The sequence below is a fragment of the Strix aluco genome, chromosome 2, assembly GCF_031877795.1.
Source record: "Strix aluco isolate bStrAlu1 chromosome 2, bStrAlu1.hap1, whole genome shotgun sequence".
NCBI lineage: Eukaryota > Metazoa > Chordata > Aves > Strigiformes > Strigidae > Strix > Strix aluco.
Genome location: NC_133932.1, coordinates 44,289,529 through 44,314,820, shown reverse-complemented (window position 1 = coordinate 44,314,820; position 25,292 = coordinate 44,289,529). Strand labels below are relative to the sequence as shown.

Here is a 25,292-nt window from a genome sequence, read left to right as displayed (position 1 = left end):
AATTAGTAATAGTAACAAAACAGCAGTAACAATAGTAAGTCCGAATGGGTAATATACAATGCAGTTGCTCACCAGCCAGCAACAGGTACACACCCCACCTCCAGCAGTGATTCCACCAAAAATCCCACCATGCCAGCCAGAAAACGGAAATGAGAGAGCACTCGTCTCCTTTATATAATGAGCATGATGTCACATGATATGGAATACTCTAATGATGGATCCAGGCCCAGCCCTCTGGCTGTGCTCCCTCACAGCCCAAGGAAAGTTAACTCTATTCTGGCCGAAACCAGGAGAAATTAAAATCTGGCTCCATTCTGCAACAACTTTTCATAGCCTTCCATATTTCAGTACTGTAAAGCACTGTAAAATTTACTCAACACAATACTGAGGGAGGACATTTTATTTTCATTCTATGCTATGTATAATTATCTAAGATTTTGAAGTGTTATGGGATGAATAAATCAGGATTCTTATTTTACACAAAGCAAAAATGTCATAATTAATGAAATTTTCCAAAGCAAGAGTATCTGAAAGGCATTCAAGCTCTGGGCATGAGACATGTAAACGTTTCACCTTTGGGTAAGGATTTTATTGTGAAAGAGATTAGATATTGGTTTTGCTTGGTTGGTTTGTATGGGTGTAATATGTTGAACATCACACAGAATGTTCATTAAAGCTTTCTATTGAAGTCTTACTAAACTAATATCCCTTAGAAAGCAAAACATTAGTTTGAATTCCCCAATATTCAAGTATATTTTTTAAACTTAAAGTTTTTTCTCATTAGAACTTGCTGACATCTGTACGATAAACATGAAATGTTAGGTAGGCATCCAAAATCTCTCACAGAAAAATAAGAATATTACTAGAGCTCAGGCACTCTGAATCTTCCATATAAAGCATACAATCAATGCATATCATAATCCGCTTTAAAAAAAAATTAAAAAAAAACTCATATCCTTTTTTGATCTGCAAAATTTATTTGACAAAACTGTCCCCCACCAAAAAAATAACTGATCATAGCTTTCCATATTTTGTCCTCAGGACCAAAGGTGCCCCCTTGATTGGTGAGGATACTCCAGTGGTTGTAAGTTTCAGATTTTCACGTAAAAAATTGCGCTGTCGAACTGTGGCTGATCTTATGTAACTGTTAGTAGTAACAACTTTTCCTGGCCTTGTAGGTGGTATGGTCTGTGGAGGCAGTCCATTGATTTTATACGTCCACTGCATTGATTGTGTCTGAAAATAATGAACAGACATAGAAGAAAAAAAAAGAAAAAAATCAGTGATCAAATACCTTGAAAATTTGACAGTGATTTACCATGCTACATTGACTTCAAAAGGTATTTATTCTTTTCCATGTAAGGTACTGGAATAACACAAAATGAGAATTGCACTCCTGGAACACAGAGAACTGAAATCACATTTAACTTTATTCAGGACCAGGCATAACAAAGACGAGAAATTTAGCTTCCTGGCTGATCTAAAATTCCTTTTTTATTTAGTAAACCCCATAGCTCTGTATGTTTTTCAAAGGTAATTGTTCCATCGTAATAAACAAATAAATGCTTCAGGTTTATACTGCAGGATTTAATTGCAGCTCTGGTATTGGTAATAATGATATTATCAAATGGTGGGATTTTAGCATTAAAATAATGAACAAAACTAAGAGAAAAGGACACTGAGTATGCACAAGAGAATTGCAGCTTCATGTTGAAATCTCTAGTTTGAAGAATATTTATGTGAATTGAAAATGACACTCTTCACTTTCTTTCTGTTTATAACTGGTCTCTAGGAATGGAGCATATGTTTCTATGTCATGTCTTGTAATGCTTGAGTACTTGATTCTTACTGAGTGCATCATTCTTATTCTCACTACACATCCCATCTAGCCATACTTAAGGAGTATTATTTCTATGCATGTGAAGCCTATACTGCTATCTCCCATGCTTCAGTTGTGTCCTGAAGTAGAATTTTGGTTGCTAAAAACTCGTGTATCTACTGCAGATCTTTCAGTCGTTTTTCTTTCAAAACATATCACCTTAATTCTTGAAAGCAGATCTTTATTCCAAGTCTTTAGCATTTTTCTGTCATCAGGTCTATTCATGATTTTTAGTTCTATTCTCATTTTCTTTAAAAAAAACCCAAACCCACAAATAAACAACATAAATATTACAAAAGCCAAAGATTTCAAATTATGTGTCATTATGTCCATCTTTGCACTATGCAAAAGAAGACAAAGAATTGCATATCCACTTTAGGCATGCACTGTCCTCTATTCCTTCACACTCAGTGATTGGAAATCCCAGGTTTTGTGTTTGGGGCTTTTTTTGCTTCCAAGGCAAAACTTGTAGGGAAGACTGAGTAAAAAATATGGCATAATGTAGGTCTATTCATACAAGTGAAATTTTTTTTATACAGAACATAGAACATAGTGCATGTACATAGTACATACGTACATTGTGCACAGAACACACCAGACTCTATGACTTTGAAGACTCAAAGCAGTGGAATCATGTTAAATAAGTGATGTTTCCAAATTCCTAAGATCTGCCTTTCCACATTTGGCACAGCACTGCAATCACGCAGCCACATTGCTTGTGGTTCTAGAGCAGGTTTGTGGTGCTAGGCTTTTGCATCATGCTGTGTTGAACTACAGAGACATGGCTTGTAGGATCACCTTTGTCTCCTGCTTCAAGTCATAAAGATTTAGCATTACAACAACAGTTGTGATTTATGTAATTCATCTCCCATTTAAAACTAACTTAATCCTTAGAACATTTGTAGATATAATCATTACACCTACATATCAGTGTCATTTTTCATCCAAGGAGACAAAAGGTCAGAAAGGCTGTGTATACTCTCAAATCAATCTGGAGATCAGTGCAACAGTCAACCTCAAAGCTCATGAATTTTTCCCTCAAGCATTTAGTTAATAGTCCAGTTTCCGACATAGATGGCTTTGTGGCCCATTTGCTCATTCTAGTTTGAGAGCTCTGCTTTGCTTTGCTGCTGGGCATGTCAATATGCCAACCAGATTTGACCTATAGAGAGGAGCAACAATATCCATACAAATTGTGACAAATTTTAACATAGCATAAATGTCTCAAAAGCATAATTTATATATTTTCTAGTTATTTATTGCATCCTGTCAGTTAATTATGGTCTAGATAAAGCACTACAAAAGCCATAGGGAAGAGCAGTCAACCTTCTCCATCTCCAACTTTCTCTACAGTCATCCCATAATTATAACATACAGAAGAGAATAAAAAGGATGTTAAAGTGGCTCTCCAGCTTTATTAAGTTTTATTAAATATCAGTTTTATATTTGCCACTGAAAAAGCTTGAATTGATGATGTTTACCTTTGTCATCTTCATTAGCTTTTTCCTATTGTTCTAATTGTTATCCTGTCATTGCTAAAGTATATTTAAGGGATATCACTGCAATGAGTTTTGCATTCATGTTGCAGCTATTCAACAGGAAGATGTTTCAGACCATTAAACTGTAAACCTTTTGGCACAGGCATTGTTCTGTGCTATGTGCTTATACAGCATTTACACTATTTCACATATACGTTGCACACACTTACAGCTCTTAAATGGCATCACCACATGAATCTTTAATTGTGGTGCTTCTTCTTAGACAACTGGTTTTAACCAGTATTTTGGTAACTGAATATAAACATTTCTGTGCTAATGTTGAAATAATAGGTGGCTTTTTTTTTTGCTGTGTATTTTTAAAGAAATGTTTCTTAAAACCTCTACTTTAAAACTAGCAGTAGTGATTTCACATAGTGTCTTCTGAATGAATTGCCTTATTCAAATAAGATTAGTAAGCGTAAGATCTTAATAGATATTTCACCATGCATGCATAATTTTTTAAACTTTCATTACTATTCTGCTAAAATCAAAATCTAATTTAAATTGAATATTATTCCTGTGTATAACAGGCAGATTAACTCAGCTTTATTCTCAGCCTTATTTAAGAGTGTGAAATGATCTAGTAACTCTACTGACTGTAAAGACAAAATCCAGCAAAAGCAGGTGTGACATGGATCAACATCAGTATCTTATGTCCAAAGATAAAGTTGTCATTTAAGAAAAGTAAATCGCTCTCCAAAGTTAGCTAATTGTTTTATTAACTTCAGTACAAGATGAAATGCTTTATCTTTCTTTAGTATGTCAGATGAACAATTTAATTTAAAGAAAATTTAACCTCAGGGTCATATTCACTGTGTGCAAGTCTCATTGATCACTTCAAGGTCAGAGGAAAGATCTGATAGGTGTTTCAGCCAATGGTTCAACTGAGTATCAAGTTACTAAAAAATAATTTCTGTTCATGAAATCCACATATATTGTAACTTTACTGTCTATAGTGTTAGTAATTGTTTGAAGTGGGATTTAAACAAAAGTGGTGGGGTATGCCACCTCTCAACTTCATTTATCATCGTCATCAATTAATATAGCCTTCTGGGTAGTAATAAACTTTTGCTAATCTCCTGTTTGCTACACAAATATCCTAGACTGTACATTCTGTGAAAAAAAAAGTTTGTGCCTTGACTTGGTGAAAAAAGCCACCTATTCTGTTGCTGCTGTAGCCTGTGTCAGGTGTTGTTCTGTGGCAGGAGAGATTGCTCTTTCCCTGATAGAAACTCATTGGGTTCGGTGGGGAAAATGTTGTGGGCATTACCAAATGAACCCTTTAGATAGGATCCAATAAGCTAGAAGAAAAAATAAAATAAAATAAAATTCAGCAATAACAACAAAAAATCCCAACCCCAATTTATCATCTTGAACTATGGTAGTCCATCTATTGTAAATCATGTGCTATTATCCAAGACATTTGGAGACAGTCATTGTGAAAAAATTGTGCATTTATGTACTGATTTACTGAAAGAAAGACTCTTGTTTTAGTTCAGCATTTTCTGCTAAAGGGGAAACAAGTGTTACATGAATGGAAAAGAGTTGCTGTAGCTGTCAACATAACTTGGACTAGTGCTTTGTTTAGCACAAGAACCACCTAGAATTGAGTAATTTAACCCTAGACACCCACAAATGTCTATTTTACTAGAATATTTTATTTCCAAGGGCAAAATATTAGGTTTCCAAATGCTGCTGAAGCTGTAAGTATTTTCTTTAGGATAAGGCTGTACAGCTTAGCTACTATTCTAATTAGTATGAAAACTGCAGCAAGAGCACAAATCTACCATGTTCAAAATCCATGCAAGTGCCTTGAAGCAGCTGCTTTAGGTTTCCAGGTCAGACATGATTCAGTAAAGGAAAAGATGGATCAAGTTTCAGGCTTTTCTGGAGTGGTGGAGAGGAGAGAGAGAGACTTTGAAAGGTCATCTATATCTGACCATATAATTATGATAGAATATTTGACTTACAAGCTGTATTTACTTGCCTAAGAAATGGGTGAAAAATTCCCAAATCAGCAAAAATCTTCCTCTTCCTAAGCTTAAGGCAGTGGAGTTTATTATATCAAATTTGGAACAATTCTAATACTAGCACTGGTAGTAACACAGTGTAAAGATGAAGATATTGAATCTACTACAATCTACATCATCTACTAGAATAGAAATACAAAAGAGAGTCTCTGTTAAGAAGATATATCTAATATAAACATAGGTATTTAAGAATCCCAGGCTCCCTGCAATGCATCTCTAGGCCTATTTCACATGCAATTTAAGCAGAAAGACCAGACCACAGTTTGAATGTCCTTGACAGTCTGAGGGAGGATTTCTTGTTGAAATGAATGACTTTCTCTTATCAAAACCTCAACATTCCTGATGATTATAATCTAATTGAAGTGTGAAAAGAGTAATAATTAGGCTCACCTGGTTGGAGTAATGGTCATCTGCAGAGCTAAATCTTTCTGAAGAATATTTTGAAGAATTCAAAAATGAGATGCATGCTGCCACCTTTTACTAAATATAATAAATTATTTAAGTAAGTTATTTAACCATCTTGATGACTGACTGAATAATATTCATGAAGTAATTTATTCAGCAAATACTGGTAACAGTCACCAAATATAAAAGCATATTTTTTGGTATTCAACTCATTCTTACAGATGGCTCATGATTCATAGGATTAATTTGCAGAACACAGATCATCCATGTGTACGCACTGTAGGCTGGAAGTGCTACTGAATTACATGCTAATTAATTGCCAGAGAAATCTATGTTAGGAGAGCATTAAATGTTGGGAGAAGCTATCAGGAATTTTAAGATAAATGGTATTCCAATTATCTTCCAGTGTTAGCTTAGGAAAGTCCAAATAAAAATTGCAAGACTTCGAATAAGTTAAAACACAGATTAAATTACAGATAGTGCATCCAATATTTTCTGACCCTTAATTTATATTGCAGTGATGACAAGCAAAAAATGACTGATTATGATCAGTGTATACAGAATGAAATTAAACCAAACCTTTATGTGAATTATGTGAACTGCGGAAGAAAAGAGCAAAGGCAAGAAAACTCATGGATCAAGATAAAGACAATTTAATAAATGAAGAAGAAAAAAAAAAAGCACAACAGAAAACAAGTGATGCAAAGACATACACTCACCATCTCCCGCAAGCAGACCAATGCTCAGCCAGGCTCTGAGCAATTTCTAACGAAGATGGCTAACAATTATTTTCTTGGCTTAGAGGAACATTTCCAGATAGAATTAAAGGTGGCTTAATTGACTTCTGCAGTTCAAATATTGGATGTTTCACAGCACTGCTTAGATGTAATACAATCAGTATCAACCATTCCTTCAGGACTGGTAATGGTCTGAATACCCTTATACAGCAATGGTTCCCATATTGTTATCATTTTTTGGCATTATGAGAATTATAGTCTCAATAAGCAAAGTAACCTTTCCTCATGCTTGTGAACTCAAAATCCAGTGTTGCTAGTTATAGGATCTGCTACATTGACTGCCTGTAACGAACTTTCTGGATCTCTGCTTTTAAGCATAAAACTCAGGTCAACATGAACCAGTGGCAAGGGACACAGCTGATGTCTTATTTAATGTGAAACTGTTTCAATTATTCTATTAACTTTGTTACATTTTTCCTTGCTCATTCTGTTTAAAAGATACAATTTAGAATAACATTAAACTATGGTAATTAACAAATCTACTAGGAACAATGCAGATTGTATTTTCACCAAGCTACTGAATATGTAATAGTTAGAATACGCAAGTCTGCATAGACAAGCTTAGAGAAGCCACACCTGGGTACTGTGGCTTGCACACGGCATCATTTATTTCCAGAACAGCATGACAAATGGTTTTGATACACTATCTTCCATAGACTAAGTTAGTGATTATTCAGTAATAAAGGTGCACAAGCCTGACTTCTGAAGGGCTTGATAATGTTACCTGCAATCTGGTTCACTCTGACATCTATTTTATCATTTAAGACTTATTTTGTGTGCCTTCTGCTTTAGAATATCTCTGAAGTCTCACCCATGAATTACAAAGCAATTGCTTGGGTCTCTAGCTGAATTCAGCACAGTGCAAGCAAATTAACCGTAAACCAACTTGAATATGCCTTTTTTGAAGGATTCGCCAGCCTCCTGGCTGCTCTGCCTTGTGCCTGGCAGCGATTCCTGCTCCAAGAAGCCTTCGCAGAGCATCCCCCTGCCCCAGCTGCATCTTGTCATCCCTAAACTCTGTCAGTTTTCTGTTCAGCTTTACCAGCACATCACTGCTTAGCTCTGAGATATCCATGCAGCTGAGGAAGTCCTATTTTCCTCACAGCACTTGATAGCTTATCTGACAAGCATGCTCTCTTCACTAATTTATCACTAGTGGAAATGGTTTGGGTTTTTTTTTTTCAGTTAGAACTGTACTGTTTATGAAGGCTATTATAAATGTGGAAGTTTGATTATGGAATAATACCTATTTAAAATTGCTCTTCAGGCACCATGTCAGTGTTTCTTACTTGTAGCTCAACTAGATTATGATGTTCTCTTTCACAGCTACAGAAACGGGCATGATTATTTGATTATTTTCTTTACTGACTTTTTATTATATTTCAGTCTTTGATCTTCAGAATTTTTTAAAGTAATTTTCTATGTCACTTTTGCAAAATTAAGATTCCTAACAGCTATTCAAGTAATTGTCTAACTGCAATTGTTTTGATATGTAGTTGACTGAGAACAGACATTTTAATGATGGTTAAAGAACATTTAATTGCTTCAGCAAAGTAATTAAGGTTTTCTGCCATTAATAAAATCTACTGTAAGTATTCATGAATATTAAAGTCTTAAAGAAACCACATAATATCCCACAAAGTACCTGATTTGTGTGCAGAAAATATAAATTAGGCTACATTATTTCAATTGTGTATATATATTCAGTTAATAAAATGTACACACTAAATTCTGGTAAAGACAAATTGTAATCTCTTAACGCTAATTAGCTCCTCAGGATTGGGTTCTCAGCAGGGGACCTAAACAAAAAAAAATTGCATGTACAATATTTGGGTTTAATGTTTACGACAAATGAGAAAAAGATGACTGTAGAATCTTCCTCCATAATCCTAACCTCCCATTTTACTTTACAGCACAATTGTAATGACCAACATAAAACAAAGAACTTACACTGTCATCTCTGCTACTTTACAGCCTAATTATCACTGTTCATTGAAGCACACAAAAATGATAGTTCTGCTACTCACTATTCATAGAATTTAATAATAAAAATACGTTAGTGTTAGGACTATGACATTACCCTCAGAAATGCAAAGGAAATTTTACAGCAAGAGAGCTGTAGTCCTTTACTACGGCACCATCAGAAGAGAGGTGACACTGTAAAAGAAAAGAAACTTCCTCACTGTTTCTAAAAATAGCCCAAAGCCTCAGCCAGTATATCAGCTAGAAAGGATATCTGCAAGAGAAGTTCTTCAGAGTTAGGTCAACATTAATTGCTTTTCACCACCTCTATTATTATTCCCCAAATAAGAGTGATTTAATACTGGTTTTGCCATCTAACTAAATCTGTCTCCCTCAGGTCACTAATGAAAAGTATTTCAACTAACAGGAAAGGCAGAAATGAGTATCTGGTATTCTCAACATGTTATCAAGTCTTATTTCAGGTTAATGTTGAGAGCACAGCAGCAGAATTACACAGATTCACAGACATTCTGGCTTACATTAGAACTACAGGAATGAAAGCTTGTGTGGAGAGGAAAGAGGGAAGTCGGTGTACAAAAGAGGACTATCAATAAGAGCAAAGAGAACACAAACCTCATGAAAACATTACTGAAACAACTTAATACTTCAATTGGAGTAAGAATATTAGAAATATCTCTAAAATACTGTGATAGTGTAATATTGCTCCAAATTGTGCTTATGAGCATTAAGAATCATCAATATATTTTTGAACATACACAAATAAAATGTGATCTGACATGTATATGTAATATGTATGAGTGACTTCCTACACCCACACACAGTACCAAAGGTGGGGATGTAAAGAGCCATCTGCCTAGGTCATAACCAGAGACTGAGCTATGCGTAGATGCAGGTTAAAAATCCAATTACTCAAAGCCCATTTGTACTGACAAATTCCTAAACAGAAATTTTGGATTACTGACTGAGTTCTTAGAAAGCTAATAATAATAATCTTTGACCATCATGTTTATGCCATTCCAGACAAATTTCTTGTGTTAAAGCTCTTTGTTAGTGACAGAAGTTAAGCCAAAGACAAACATGGCTAGTACATTTACATGTGTCATGTCTAAAAACAGGACTTCCAGAACTACGTTAGAAGTTTCTAAGCTCTGTAGATGTGTCATAGAGCATTATGTAAATATAAAACAATACAGAATAAATTCAGTCAGTTATTTTCTTTTTCACATGGAAGAACGATAAGCATCACTGCTGTTTATGTAAAAAGACTAAATTAATCACATGTCTAATACAGTAAAAGAAAACAAGTAGGAAGGACTAATGGGCCTTCTTGTTTCTCCAGGATTTTAATTTCTTATTCACTGTTGTACAAGTTGTCACTCAGAGAGATAAAACACTATAGTCATTTGCCATGCATCTTCTTATCAACTTTGTTTTGACCATCTTATTTTTTAAATCAACATTGCTGTTTCACTTCTAATATAGTAGCCTGAAAACATTGCCAGCATGCAGTGAATAGATTTAAAGTGAAAACCATGATTTGTAGAGAGTTTGGGGTGTTTGATGCAACTGTATGTTTTTGACAAGCAGTTTCTTTTTAAAGAATGACTTAAAAATTAATTCCTGCAGTAATAAGAACATTTTTACTACTGAAGAAATAAATGTCTTCAAACGTTTCCTGACCTTCAGACTTACAGAAGCTACTTGGTTACAAATTCTTTTTGTTTATCTTGAAGCTTGTTTCAAAAAAGTTACTCCTGGCTTTGTGTTCTGAATTCCTGACTTCTAGTTTGGAACCTAGATTCTAGTGCCTTTGGTAGAAGGTATAATACAAGTAAAATCAATAACCTAGGTCTCACATACTAAATTATTCATATATTCTCCATATTCTCCACCAGTTTTTAACATAATTATTTTGATTCTCTGTGAAAATTCATTCTCTCATGTTGTCTATGGAGTTGGGGCAAACGTATCAGGATAAGGATAAATATCTGTCTCTGGTGATGATGGCAAAAGGGATAACTTAGAAATTAAAATATAGTACGCCTTTCCAGCTTGTCATGAGTTAAGTTTCAAAGTTTAGTTTTATTTTTTTTCCATTGTGAAGAGTAGTAAAATAATCACAGTACATTCATTTGTGTGTTTCAACAGTACTTTTTTGTACAGAATTTCTTTTTTTCCTTCCACTCCTGAAGGTATATTTGCGTATTGCATTCAGGAAGGCTTACCTGAATTACAAGTGTTGCTGTATGCTTCTTGCCATACATCCTCGGCTTGAATCCCACTGTTATATGGGTTCCCACAGTGCCTGCTGGAAGAAGTTCTCCAGTTTGCGGCATCACAAGGAATGCAGGATCACTGCCCTCCAGGAAGTGTGCAGTGAATGGCTCTGGGTACCTATGGAACAGCACAGGAGCCTGCTGTGCCTTTTACAGTATCTTCATACAATTTATCTACAATCTAATATTTAGGCCACCATGTGGCATCATTCAGGAAATTTGGCAGCCCATGGGCAGCCCAATAGAATATTAATAGCATTCTTACAGAATATATGTTCTGTACTAGTTATTTACATTTATTTATAGATATTGATAATCTTTACACACAGGGACCCGCATGTTGGTGTTCCCTTTCAAACATACTTACATGCTATTATAAATATTATAACTACAGAATAATTATAGTATTTGTACTAGAAAGAAAAGAATCATCTGACCTGTAAAGATATAATAATAGTGATAGAAATAAATTCCATGTCAGAGTGAAAATCCACTTTTCCTATTAAAAGCCACTCACTTTTCCAATCACTAATCAAATAAAACTGACAAGACACCCATTTTATTAAATTTTATGACTAGAACTGAATTTTCAATCTGGTGGAGTGTTACTAGATTGAGAGTTCTGAAAGCCTTGAAATGAACATATGGAAAATAATAATTTTCCACATTTTCCACATTTTTCATATCCTCTAAACTAAACACTTTAAGAGATTGCAATAATAATAACAATTAGGTTCCTCTATTGATATTAATGTATATCTCTTATCTCAAAGAATTTCTGTCACAGGTACTGCAGATCTTGTCTAATTGCTAGCTTCATGGCCATACTGTTGAACCAGAGAAAATGGCTAATTCCTGGCAAAGAGAGGGGCTGACGACTACAAAACAATATTAAATTAATCTCAAACGGAAGCCTTTCTATCAAAGTTCTTCAGGGACACCTTGCCATAAACTTTCTCAGCATGAAAAGAATTTACATTTTTGTATTTTTCCAGTCAGGCACTCTCCTTTTAGTCTTTATATGTGTTGCTGAAGACAACTCTATCACTATCTGGACAGGAAGAAAACAAAAGATATTGAAACCAGAAATACACCAGCATCAAAAAATAATCCACAACACCCTGCCACAGTACAGCAGGCCAAGTATCTCATGCATGCTTAGGGGGAACACATTTTCAGTTGATAAGATTTGAAGAATGAAAAACTAACAACATCTCAAATAAAGTTATTCAGATCTGTTTACTCATGGATTGTCACACCAGAAATAACACTGCTTTTCAAAGGGAATACAGAGAAGTGAAATTTAATATTTTATGACAATTCGTATCTCTACAGATATGTCCCACATTTCCTGGGCAAGTGCTGTTCTGTGGGTGGTATGCTGGGCCTATGTCATCTTGTTTGAAAATAGCTCTCCTTTAGAATATGTTCTTACGAAAGGTTTTCCTAAATCCAAAATGCTCTCATGAAAGAAGGGTCACACTGTACATTTGTAGAAACAAATAGTGCAAGTGCAGAAAACAGAAACCAAAAAGCTTCTGCCTCCTCAGAAAAAAAAATTAACTGATACTTAGAAGTGTCATCAGACTTGCGTGTATTAGCAGATTTAGCCTAGTGTTTTCCTTTAGGTGACAGGAAGGTGGTCAAAAGTACTGAATGTCTGAAATTACATTTCAAGTGTTGTGACCTCAAACTTATGCTGACAAAATCTTTTTCTGCTGCCTAAAACTGTGCAGTTGAGTTTACAGGTGTGGGCCATAAGCACTAATCCTGCTACGGCCTGAGTTCCCATCTATGTGCCATCTAAGCCTTGAATTTTCACATCTGTATTTTCAGCAAGGACTGCTCAGCTGTGAATGCCTAGAGCCTACTTACTACAGACAAAAGTCAGGCACAGAATGAAAAAGAAGTGATGCCTCTTAGACTGAGTAGCAGAGTAGAGCACTCATCAAAAATGTCTGAGATGAGTATTCAAAACCTGGTTCTGGAAATAAAGACCTGAACACAGGTCTTCATTTCCAACATCATTGCTCTACGGACTAAATTTAGGAACATTTTAAGACAGCACTTTATCTCCCGTGTTCAGTCTATTTTCCGATAAGTAGTTAGGGAAGACAAGTCCTCATATGCACATTGTTTTCTTCGTAAAACCTACAAGAGCATGGCAGACTACACATGCCATGATGAAATGCTAAGGGAAATGGGACAGGCTTCATGCACAAAAGACACAGAAAATAAGGACTTTATTCCTGCAGAACTTGTCTCTTAGCAGGGATGTGATGCAACAGTAGTTTTTTTCAGAGACCATAAAGGATTCCTCAAAACATTTACTCAGAAAATACACAGGAGAAAAAGCTATAGTTTTAGTCCTGACAAGGGGACCAGACAGTTTAAAATGAAACTGCCACAAAACTGATCTATAATTGTGCACACAAGATATTTGCCAAGTCAGAGAAAAAATCTACTGCATCAACCTTGCCATATTTTAATTTTTGCAAAGAAAAATGGAGAAAAACTAATACAAAGCTTTAAAGAAAATCTGCATGCTTCTTGACAGCATTGGCACAAAGTACTAGAGGCAGCTATAATTTTTTTCTGTGTTGAGTAAAATGTATATACACACATACATACTTAAATGAACACATATAGTCACACCTAAAACACCCTTCTCCTTCCCCTCCCCTCCCCAAAGCCTGGCAGTTTTAAACAAAAGAGTCAAGTCAGTTACTGGAAACAAAATGTTCCTCAAAGTGGGAGTTATATCCAAATAAAGAAAATAGAAATTCTGACAAATTAAATGAATAGCCATCATATGATAGGTCAGGATCGATTCTGATGAAGATATGCCTAACAATACAAGAACTAGCAACTGAAAACTTACAGTCAGAAACAGGAACATTTCACAGCTCCTGTAGTGCTGATAAATCATGAGTTTTTGTTTTAAAATTATATCTAAATATGATCTCTCAAGAAAAAAACAAGCAGTGTTTTCACTGATGTTCAGATCAGGGAGACGATCTGGCATCCTGGCTAGCTCACTAGCATAAGTAAATTGCTTGTCATTCTCATCTTCTATAGTACAGAGAAAGCTGGAAATAAAATTCCTAGAATAGCACCTGAATTTCAGACATTATTGTTTTCAGTGTCTGTGTATTTAGTGTATAATTAAAAATTAATAATCAGGTGTTTGCAAATGAATAAAAATTACTTCCTCCTTTTTGATTACTACTTCAGGTAAAACAGCTCTGGAGTCAATGTTTGGCTTGCCATTTATCAGCCATGAAGGACAGTGATGGGGCAGTCTGTATTTTTTCTAGAAGGCTTTTAACTCAAGGGTAGTAGATACTATTATACTCAGAGTTTAATGATGTGTAGAGTTTTGAAAACACATATGAACCAAGCAAGAATGAATTAGTAAATAGAACGGCAGAGGCCATATAAACCAATGAAAGCAAACATGTCTTCCCACCTGTTTCATAACTCCTGTCGTAATGGTTTGATGTTGCTTTCAGACAATATGAACTCTGCCCTTAGTCAAATAATGAGCAAGAGTAAATATTAATTTGGATTTAAATAATAATTGGACAATGAAATAATAGCAATTAGAAGAGTGGAAATGGAGCTACTATTTAATAGACATATTTATAATTACTCCTTTAACCTTGTTCTTGAATAGTATTGTTCTTAAATAGCAGTTTGTGCTCATCAGTGTTGTCATGTCAGACAATTTTCAGATTAGTAAACTAAAAAAGAATAGTGCCTTGTGTTTTCAATTAAAGGAAACCTTAAAATTCATATCCCCATAGAAAACGCACTGCAAAACTTATAAAATACCCAGAAAATCTGAAAATATAAGCCTTTATTAAATTAAGGCTCGAAATAGTTTTAATCTTTACTCCTCTCTTCCTCTAACTAGTAAAGCAGTGAATTATTCCTGTAGAAATGTATTCCTTTATAAAACTCAGCATTTTGCAAACTTTACATATAAAACAATGCATAATGGTTTTAATCTTTTTTTTTCAATAAAAGCAGAATAACAAAATGTCTTAATCTGTAAAGTATATAACTGCATAAGCAAATGAGGTGTATGGTTTGAAAATGTTGCAATGTACTTTCAAAAATAGTTAATCATAACTAAACTTTTGTAATTTATAGTTAACATCTGTTGGATGACACAAGAAATTTCAGTTATTACACAGTGAAGTTCTTTAAGCTTAGTAACTGTATGCACTTGTCAGATTCTATAAAATTATTAATGATAGTATGATTAAGATAATTTCTTTTCAACCAAAAAATTGTCAATGGAAAAAAATTAAGAAATCCTCATTATTTACAAAATTGGTTAGGTTTCATACCAAAACCAACTCTGGTTTAATTGACCACTCTAAATCCTAAAATCTGGACATCAGGGGAAAATTCTGGACATCAGAAATTCCAATTATCACTCTATAGCTTTGGAAAGACTGCTTCAGAATTAAAGGACTTTTAAAAAATATGAAGAAATGCTGCATGAAAAATTAATGTCAGGGAATGCTTACCAACTATAACATCACTTGTGTACATTGTGTAAAACCAAAGCAGGAGTTAGGGTTTTTATCTTCACAAAATGTTAAGATTTCTGTCTCATTCCTGTTCTTACTGGGGGTACTATATTTGCAGATTGGTAAACTGACTTTTCCTGCTAAAAGCTCTCCAGGTGACATGGCTAGATACAGCTCCTGGCTAAATGTGTGACATGTCAGGTATTGTATTATTATTGTATCATAACTTTTTGGAAGCTCTGCCACATGTGTATCATTATCAATATTTTCCACAAATATCCATTCAGACTCCAAAAATGGAACTCAGTCAACATTTGTTCTCTGCAGCTGCCACTGTGTGGGAGATGCTAAGATAAAGTATTTTAATTACATCTTTAGCTTAATGGTAGAATCTTGCAGAACTGGTAACAGAGACTGGCATAGGAATTCAGGCCTGTAACGTGCACAGCGATGTGTGAGAGGGTGAGAAGAGGATGTGTGTGCTGAGAACTTAATGAATGCATTTTCTTGAAGCATAAATAATTCTGGCTCATGGTAATTCTAATGAAATACAGCAGTAATTACAGTAAAATAGAAAAATTTCTCAAAGTTGTAACTGTAAATATTTTTTTGTTTTTACCTTCACAATTAGGGAGGATACAGAAAAAAAATGGGTTGCTCACTATTCTTCAGACAGCACTAAAATTAATTTTGTGTGATCAATAAACGTTTTTAATTGAACATTTATTCTATGCACTAGGAAACGTGCATAGAAGAAATAAGGAATATATCCCCAGTGGTGTTCAAAATGTGAAATGTTGGTTAAGATAAATAAAAGTGTTCATGCAGTGAGTTTAAAGCCTAATTTAATCTTTCTTCTCATCTCCCCAGTCCACCTGTATTTGTTCTCTCTTTATCCTAGCTCTGTTTCCATAATCTGGTGGAGTCTTGGATTTTGCAGACACGACTCCATGGAGACTATATTGATACCACCCTGTTTGCTTTTGTGATACCAGGCACTGACTAAGTATGTCTGTCTGAAGCATAGTTTGAGTTCATCTGAGAAGTTTCCTCAATGTGACAAATAATCTGTTTGTGATAAACACAGGATCGGAGTGAGAGGTTGGGATGGAAGGATGGATAAAATTTTACTGTATATGGGGAGCAATACATGATTAAAACAATCACGAACAGGTACATGGAAAACTAGAATTATATTGGTGAAAGGAGGCTCTGTGTATGAGAAATAAGCAGATAGAATGAAAAGGAGAGAATTATCCAGCATCTTGACTAAATAATCAAAAGTAATGTAGTTTACAAAAAAATTTCAAGTGAACATAGTGTTCATATATCTACATGTTTCATGTTGGCTGTTGAAGTATTTGCACTGGAAAACACATTCATTCTGCTGTAGCTGGATATCAGTATTTTCATGTGAAGAAATAAATCCAACTGTCAAAACACCTTCATACTGGAATATATAGTAGTAAATATTCTCCAAAGAACAGTTCTGTATTAATACAATTGTTCTGATCCCAAAGCATAATTGATTAAAATACAATAAGAAAATATTTTCAGTAAAACAAAAAAAGAAAGGACTAGTTTTCTTAAGCAAAGCATCACTTTTGGAATTCTTTATTCTCTGTTTCAATTATGGATATCAACATAAAATAATGGACCAATAATTTGAGTTGGATATCAAACAAGTTTCTATAATTTTTCTTTCCAGGGATAATATTCTATTTATTCTTTTTGGCTAATACTGCTGTCATTCTGTAAACCACTGGCATTCAATAATGTATTTGGTATTAAAAAACCACTAATGTTAACACAAATATTAGTGGCTTGTATCAAAACATCTGGAAATGTTGCCAATGATTTCAGCTGGTGTTGAATTAAACCTACATTTATGACAAAAACCAAAAAATATTATCTACAAATGTTAAAAAGTGGCAGATTTTTTCTTATTTAACAAGTGAAATCTGCACATTTGACTCTAACCAATCTCAATGGCATTACAACAAATAATTTGACAAAATGTCCATTTTGAATTTTTAAAGATGAAAGTAAAATGTTGCACTACTCATATATCACAGCTGTCCTAGGGAAGACAGTTTTAAAAATATATTTTAGTTTTCTTCATACAACAAAACTGTTTGGCTGCATTCTCAGCATCTTTCATTATTTATTGAAGCAGATATGGGGCTGTTTCCCACTCGGGCATGTGCGTGTCAATTTTAAATGAATATTTACATGTACTTTCAGAGCTTTCATTATTGCAGATCATTGTGAACATGTAGCAACTACCTCCTATTTGTAACTGTTCATCATTCCATCAAATGTAGTTATGGGTAAACTGGAAAATCATAGTCTGAAATATTTCATACACGTTGAGGATTTTGCTAGAGAGGGATGGAATTAAAGGGAGAAGACCACGTTTGAGTTGCAGTAGCTGTAAGGAAAAAGAAAGCTAAAGCCATTGATCTCATAGCTTTCTAGTGGTCACCAGAGGTGCTCTGTGGATCAGTGAAGATCCTCATTCAACTTGGTATATATATACAAGAATCTTAATCTGTCCTTAATAGGATGATGAGACTCTTTTTGGGCCTGCAGTTCTTGAATATTTTTTGTTGCATCACTATACACCCTTCTAGCCCCAAAAGATGTACAGGTCTTCTCAGGGATGCTGTACAACCGCTCCATCCTGCAAGTAGCAGATGGAGAAAAAGACACAGCTGCAGAGTCCCTTTATAGCGGGTTACTCAGAAACACATCTGTTTCCCCTCCAGTTACTCTTAAAGTAGCAGTGCCATTAAGTACTATCCAGCATAAGAAAAGAAGACGGAAAGTATCTATACACAGGGTGAAGAAAAAAACACCTCTCTTTAAGTACCAGAACTGATTCTCTATGGGATTGTGCTGTTAATTGTTTACTTAAGAAAAACTCCAAAGTTCTGATGATTTTTTTCAGGGAAGGTCTATAGGATGACACTCCATATCCTAATTGAAACTTTTAATCCATATGTTAATATTTCAAGGTTTTATTTTTAATCTAAGTCATTTGAGTTATTCAAGCATTAAATTAGATCTGTAATATACAGGTTCCTTGTGTAATTGCTTCTAAACTGCAGATCCTGTATGCTAAATGTTGGTTGGCTGAGTGTTGCATTTCTATAACTAAACCTCCACCACCAAAATCTTCTAAGCAAATCAAAGATAAGATAAAGCAGTTTAAAACTTACAAAGCAGTTGTTGGCACTATTTAAAACATGGAGTTTATTCAGTACATTCACGCATTACCTTTTGTATTTGAAATGTATGGGTACAACCCTTGTTATGTAAAATAAAGTTGGAATTTGTTTAAGGGAAAGAGAATCTGTGTTCCATCATGGCTCCTTTTTTATATAACTATAATGATTCAGGTTTTATAATACCTTTCTGGAGAACATTAGGTCTCTTCTCTACTATCAAACACCTACCAGGAGATTACAGTATTGCCAGAGCAATTGCTTCACTTTTGTTCCTGAAACAGCCCATTCTATTGAAGCTGTTAACTTGAACACTGTGATAGGAGCCTTTTTCAGAGTTCTCAATAATTATCATCACTGACAGTCATCTAGAAGCTGGAACAACTGTCCATCTTAGATGTACAGCTTTTGGAAATAAGCTCTTAAAAATAAAACCAGTTGGAATCAAGGACACTTCCTGCTGGGGATGTTACAAAAGCATTTATCTACAATGAAAGTTAACTATCAATCAGCATATTTTGCACTTTCTAGATATACAGTAAAAAAAGCTAATTTTAAAGAAAAAAGGAAATTTAAAATCTTCAATCAGCTAATTAGATTGTAAGCATCATGATTCTTTTAGGTTCACTGTTTACTACTTTAAAATTTATCTATCAGTACCACACAATTTAATCCTTGACTTTCTGCTGTAGACAAATGACACCATGGGTTTGCTATAACATTATGAAACTCTTGAGAAAATAATTAAAAATGTAAAACTGAGAAAACTTTTGAGAAAATAATATATAAATATATTAACAGAGATTTCTACAGGACTTTTAAAATAGAGAGTAGTAAAACACTGAAGAATGACACAACTATTTGATCTAGTGACAAAGTAGAGATTAATTCATAATATGCTTATATAATAAAAAAGGTAGACTTTAAAAATATGACACATTTAAACATTTTTAAACCACAACGCAAAGGATTGTTTTTAACTTGGTGTAAGTATGAAGTACTCTGAAAAACAATCTATGAGTAAAAACGCTAAGGCTTTAATAGTGAGCCTTTAGTATCAGAACACACCTGCCTTAACATTGTATTACACAGATTAACACACAAAAACATTTTAGGGCAAAACTTTAAAGTTATAACATAAGAATTTGGATCTATTCCACAGATTTTCTCTTGAGTGGCTACAGCCTAAATGTAGAATGTTTCTGTTTCCTACAGAACAGCTTCAAAATCACATTTGTTACCTATACAATGCAGCACTTTAAAGTAATGATGTATTATGGAAATAGCTGCAGCTCAGTTAAGTTTCTGCTGTCCAAATCTGCTATCTGATGTGTTTGAGTGTGAGTTCTAGCCTCAGAAGACTGCATAAAAACCTTATCATAAGTATTTTTACCTTGTCTGGCTTGCAAGCTTAAAGCCAATTATAGATTCTTTATTCAGGCCAACTGCTTCAATGTTGATGACATCATCCACTTCTGGCTCCATAGCAATGAACCGCACTGGAAACTTCCAAACACCTCCTGTAGTGCACTGTACTACTAGAGTTGCTTCATTCCTTAAAATTTCAGATAAATCATTCATTACATAGAACAGCATTATCACACATAATACCAGTAAATTAATGTCCAAAATAAGCCTTGAGTTTGTAGAACTATACTACAGTAAAATGAAAATACAGATCGTTTTAAATTGGAATACATCCTAAATTTTACATGGCATAGTACGCACCAGTTTCACTTTAGACTGGAATGTAAACTAAATAGCATTTGGTATTTACAGCAAAGTACAAGAAAGGGCATAATATGAAAGCAAAATGATGGGCACAGCCGTGAGATTTGATTCTTCTTCTGCTTACTCTCTGTTGAATTAACTTAATTTGTTTTACTCATTATTCTTTATTTACTGTGGTGTTAGAGAATTCAGTCCACACTATGTTAACAGTTCATACTAGAATCAAATAGATCTGATGGAGGTCTATGTACTTTAGAAAAATTCCAGACTCTGATGTCTTATGATCATCTAAGAGAGTTGGTGTTGTAGGTTCTGATGACAAAGAAACTAATTAATTGCAGTCATTGAGCCCTCTACGTGAAGCCTGATAGATCTCAAGTACATAAAGGTTAAAAAAAATAAAAAAATTTAAAAAATTGGACAGAGCAGAAATAAAAAGGCTTTCTAAATTAATCTTCCTTCTGACACAATGACACTGCATGAGGTAGGTGGAAGTCTTTCCTAAAGGTTTGCTCTTTGTTTATTTCAGTAACCTTCTGGGCTACTGCAAATACAGTTCCCTCCTGCATCCTAAAAATTCCCTCTTTGCATGCAACCCGTGCTATTCAGCAGTGACTGCTCCCTAATCTTCCTTGTAATGTTGAGCCTCTGAATTTACCTTGTGCCTGCATTTTACAGAAGCTTCTTTCCAAAGTCCTCTCCATATGCATTTGACTGCTTCAAAAGGAAGGTGCAACTTCCCTCTCTCCAGAAGGATCTCCCTTTCAGTTTTGTTTTTTTTTTTTTTAAAGAGGTGGGATGTACTAATGTAAGTCAAAGCAAACCCATATTTTTTCACATCACAACTATAAAAGAAGATAATAGTTTCCTGTGGACTGTTGTTACTGGGGCACCAGAGACTAATTTCAAATTCAACCATCCCTTCCAGCCAAAGAATATGCACACATGGTTGTCTAGGAAAAGTTTTTCAAGACTGATAGACCATCTTGCCTGTATGCTTTCTGTGAATTTTGAGAACAACTAATTTTCATTGGAAGTCTTTCAATACTCCAATGTTTAGAAGTAAATTGATGCACACAGAGACTAAGGCAGTAACTCAACAGAACCATCTTGCAGGCATTAAAAAGAGACACTGTCAAAGATATCATACTGAGAAGAAGCAAGTGAGAAAATCTAAAATAATAGATCTCAGAGGTGAATACAAAATGAGGAAAACAATGCAGGGAGGTGCTTACATAGCTGAGTGACCAGACAGGATTTTATTGCATGTTCTGTTGGTAATATGGAACAGGAGCTTACCTGATTGGTTTGTTAGGTGCAAACACTATATTAAAGATCAGTGTAACAATTCTGGATTCTGTATCCCATTCACTTTGAACCAGATGCATACCAACCAAAGTTTCAAGCTGAGATTTAATTTCATTTGATTGATATTGCAATTCATACAGAAATTCGACTGGTTTAGAGAAACCTAAATGATACAAGAGAAAAAGGTCAGTCTGTATGCACTATAACATCACACAGTTGGCTGGCCAGTAATTATAATTCTTTCATTTGTTACAAAAAAAATGACAAAAAGGTGAAACAAGTAATTATCCAAAACTTGAGTGATTTGCTTCTGACTCCATATCAAAATTTTCCAGTTTCATATGACAGGCTATATAGTTTCTGGCAAAATAGAAGCTGGAAAACTTACTTAGGAGATGTGAACAGTAATAGCAATATTGTTCTGGCTACCACTTTTGCATTACGGTGAGATCTTTCTAGCTCATCAGTCAAATGAAAATTGCAAGAATGTAATACTATTTTTGAGTAATGCCATTGGGACAATCTCAAAAAAAAAGTCATTAAGGACATCAGTGCCATTGATGGCTGCAAGCCTGAGAAAGAGAACACAGAAAAATAGTGAAGTTGTCACTAGCAGCCTCTTTGCTTATTCCCCATAGCAACTATGAAAAGGCCAAGTGCTAATGACATAAGAATAAACAGCTGAGCTTCTTGAATCAAATGTCTCCTCCAGCTGTAATAAAGAAAACTGTGATATTCAGTATACAATAGTAATTTGTGCACAGAAGGGAACATTTCTATGAGGAAAAGAATCTCAAGCTGCTAATCTATTTAAAAGTTTTACAAGTTTTATGGATGAAGAGTCTTTTAACACAACCACTAAATCCTGCAGGAGATTTAATTTTACTATGACCACATATCTCAGGGCACATTTTGAATTTGCACAGCTTCTTAGTACAATATGTTGTCCAGAGCTCCTATGTATTCATCCCCATATGACTGGCTACAGAGGGCCAGTCAGCTGCAGAGTTAATTCCCAAGGCCTTCCAACTTGGAATTCTAAAATACAGACTGCATATTTCTTTATATAAAAAGTCCAAGAGACAATGCACTGTGAGACAGTTGAACAAAAGCTTACTTTGGTTTTGCCAATTTGTAATGATACCCAAATTTCAGTGAGTATGGAGATGGCTTCCTATGCTTATAGTTCTTTCTCCTTTTCTGAAATGTACAAATTCCTTGTTCCTACCTCATTAGCTAACAAGAAGCTTGAATGTTCATGCCAATATTTTTGTAATATACAGATTAACCCTAAGAAATGCAGCAGCTTATACTGAAACAATTCTGACTCTTTCAAGTGGATCCTTCACACAGAGATCTGTACAGTTTATGCTAGATCAAAGAGTTACACAGACGTAAGCAAAATATTATTACCAACATATAGGATCATTGGTCATAGAAGATACACTCAGAGTACCGAATATACAGGATTTCCATGTATTAATCCATCTATTATAAATGAACTTTATTACAATAAATGTACTTGGTTATAATGAAATTAAACATGAACATTTTTTCTACAGCTTATAAAATTCCTTGGATCATCCTACATTGTTCCATGCTTTGTTGTTTCTCTATTTGAAAAATACAATGTTTATGCCATGCATTCAGGTTCCAACACAGCCCAAGGCTTGTAGTAGTCACCCTAGACAAAGGCCAAAACATGCAGATTCAGACATAAAAATTAACTTATTATGGGAGAGAAAAGATTACATCATTTGGAGCGTTCCACAGTGAGAAAATTGCAACTGTTGAGCAGATGTTTCTTTCAGCAGTTATATCACACAATGCTACTCAGGAAAAGCTTATTTTATAGTTCAGATGCTAGGAAGAAAATGTTGTGCATTGCATGCTGCTTTTAATATCCAAAGACATTTGGTTTTGGTTTGACAGATGTATATTGTACCTTTTAGTCAGAAGCAATTAAATATTTATATTTTTTCAGCTCCAGGCAGTTTTGTAACCAGTTCTATGCTCATATTAAGTATTTAGTTAAAATATTTTAATATTTACAACACCTAAGGAAGAATGATGCATTTGTAAGTGCCAATATTTGAAAAGTTTGTTATGCTGGTCTCTTAGCTGGTTTTGATCTACACTGCCAATCCAGTTTAGGACTGTTCAAAAGAGAAAAATGCAATTAGATTTTCATCACAGCTGCCCTGAAGACTACTATATTATCATACTATGGAAAGCCTCTGTGAATATGTTAACATTTGATTTTAGACAATTCCATAATACACATGCTGCCTAAACAAACTGGCAGCAGATAGAGGCAAAAAAAAGTTGTGAATAATTGCTAGAAATTTGTCCAAATTGTCAAATGTTCAGAGTTCTCTTGACTCTTAGAATTTCCAGTTTCAATTAAAATGGTGAAATAAATAAAACATTGGAGACAGAATTAATATTTTCTTTAAAGTAATGACAAATACAGTATAGCACATTATTCAAATATGCCTTGACCATTTACCCAGCTCTTTGTACATTTTCATTCACTAGTTTTCGTTTCAAAAATTACCATTTTAGTGTAGGTAAAATTCTTATTTTATCTAATACAAATTGTAAAATACACATGCAGATATAAAACATACCCCAATTAATCCACCTCTACTCTGTAAATAGCAGCAAGAAAAGTTTTAACATCACTCAACATAGAGATATTTATCAGTCCAAACATTGGGAAAATATAAGCATGCTATTTATATACATCTGGTTACATCTAGGGAATAGAAATTCCAATTATAAAAAATATGACTTCCTCATATTTCCTGAAGAATATTATGCCTTATTTAAGTAATAAAAAGAGTAAGAATATGGTTTTGAGGTAATTATTCCAAGAGAAATTTTTTAAAGCATTAAATGTTCTTGTTTTGAAAGGCAATTAATCTCAGTCTTTAAGTGGTTTTCTTTGTGTAAATAAAGACTTTCAAACGGTAGTATGCATTTAGGCAACATTTGTGATTTACTGAAGCAACTATGTCTAAAAGCCAATAAGGTTTTTGAGCTATATACTTCTGTGATGTGGCTGTCATTTATTTTCAAGCACTAGAATTAAAGTGTTGGGGATTTGTGCTCTTTTTTTTTTTTTTAATAGCCTCTAAAAAGATGAAAGGAAATAGACCTCTTCTAAAAAAAATTATTTTCTGACTCTTAAGAATGATGGTGTGGAACTCCAACACTGAGCATATAAATTTGGCAAAGTGAATTTTTGTGAGTTAGGATTTACTGTAAAATTAATTAATAAATGTCATACATCTAAAAATTAAAGACAAGCCTAACAGGTTCACACAATAAGAACCTCAGGAATTTAATTTTTTTTTAGTGGAAAAGAAGCTGTATTCAAGCTTCAAAAGAGTTAATTTGAAAGGCAGTGATGGGCCTAATGTCTATAGAAAGTACTGTGAAAGGCCCACTGAATATATCTGACCTGGAATAGTTTCACACTGTCATTAGAGAAGCTTTCTGTACTTTCCTCATATTTTTGAAAAGCGAATAAGTGTTTGACTTTACTGAAGACTAGCTCACTACACAATGTGTT

At 34.3% G+C, this 25,292-nt stretch overlaps 1 protein-coding gene across 1 annotated transcript in view; it reads right to left on the bottom strand.

Moving 5' to 3' along the window:
- Positions 1-957: 957 nt before the first annotated feature.
- CFAP47 (cilia and flagella associated protein 47) overlaps positions 958-25,292 on the bottom strand; it is a 347,392-nt gene continuing 323,057 nt past the window's right edge. Inside the window, exons 61-64 of the mRNA XM_074816879.1 lie at positions 21,707-21,878; positions 20,070-20,231; positions 10,858-11,026; positions 958-1,236 (exon numbers count right to left, since the gene is read on the bottom strand). Of these exons, the coding sequence (XP_074672980.1) occupies positions 1,015-1,236; positions 10,858-11,026; positions 20,070-20,231; positions 21,707-21,878 (725 nt within the window). The 3' untranslated portion in view covers positions 958-1,014. The remainder of the gene's footprint in view (positions 1,237-10,857; positions 11,027-20,069; positions 20,232-21,706; positions 21,879-25,292) is intronic.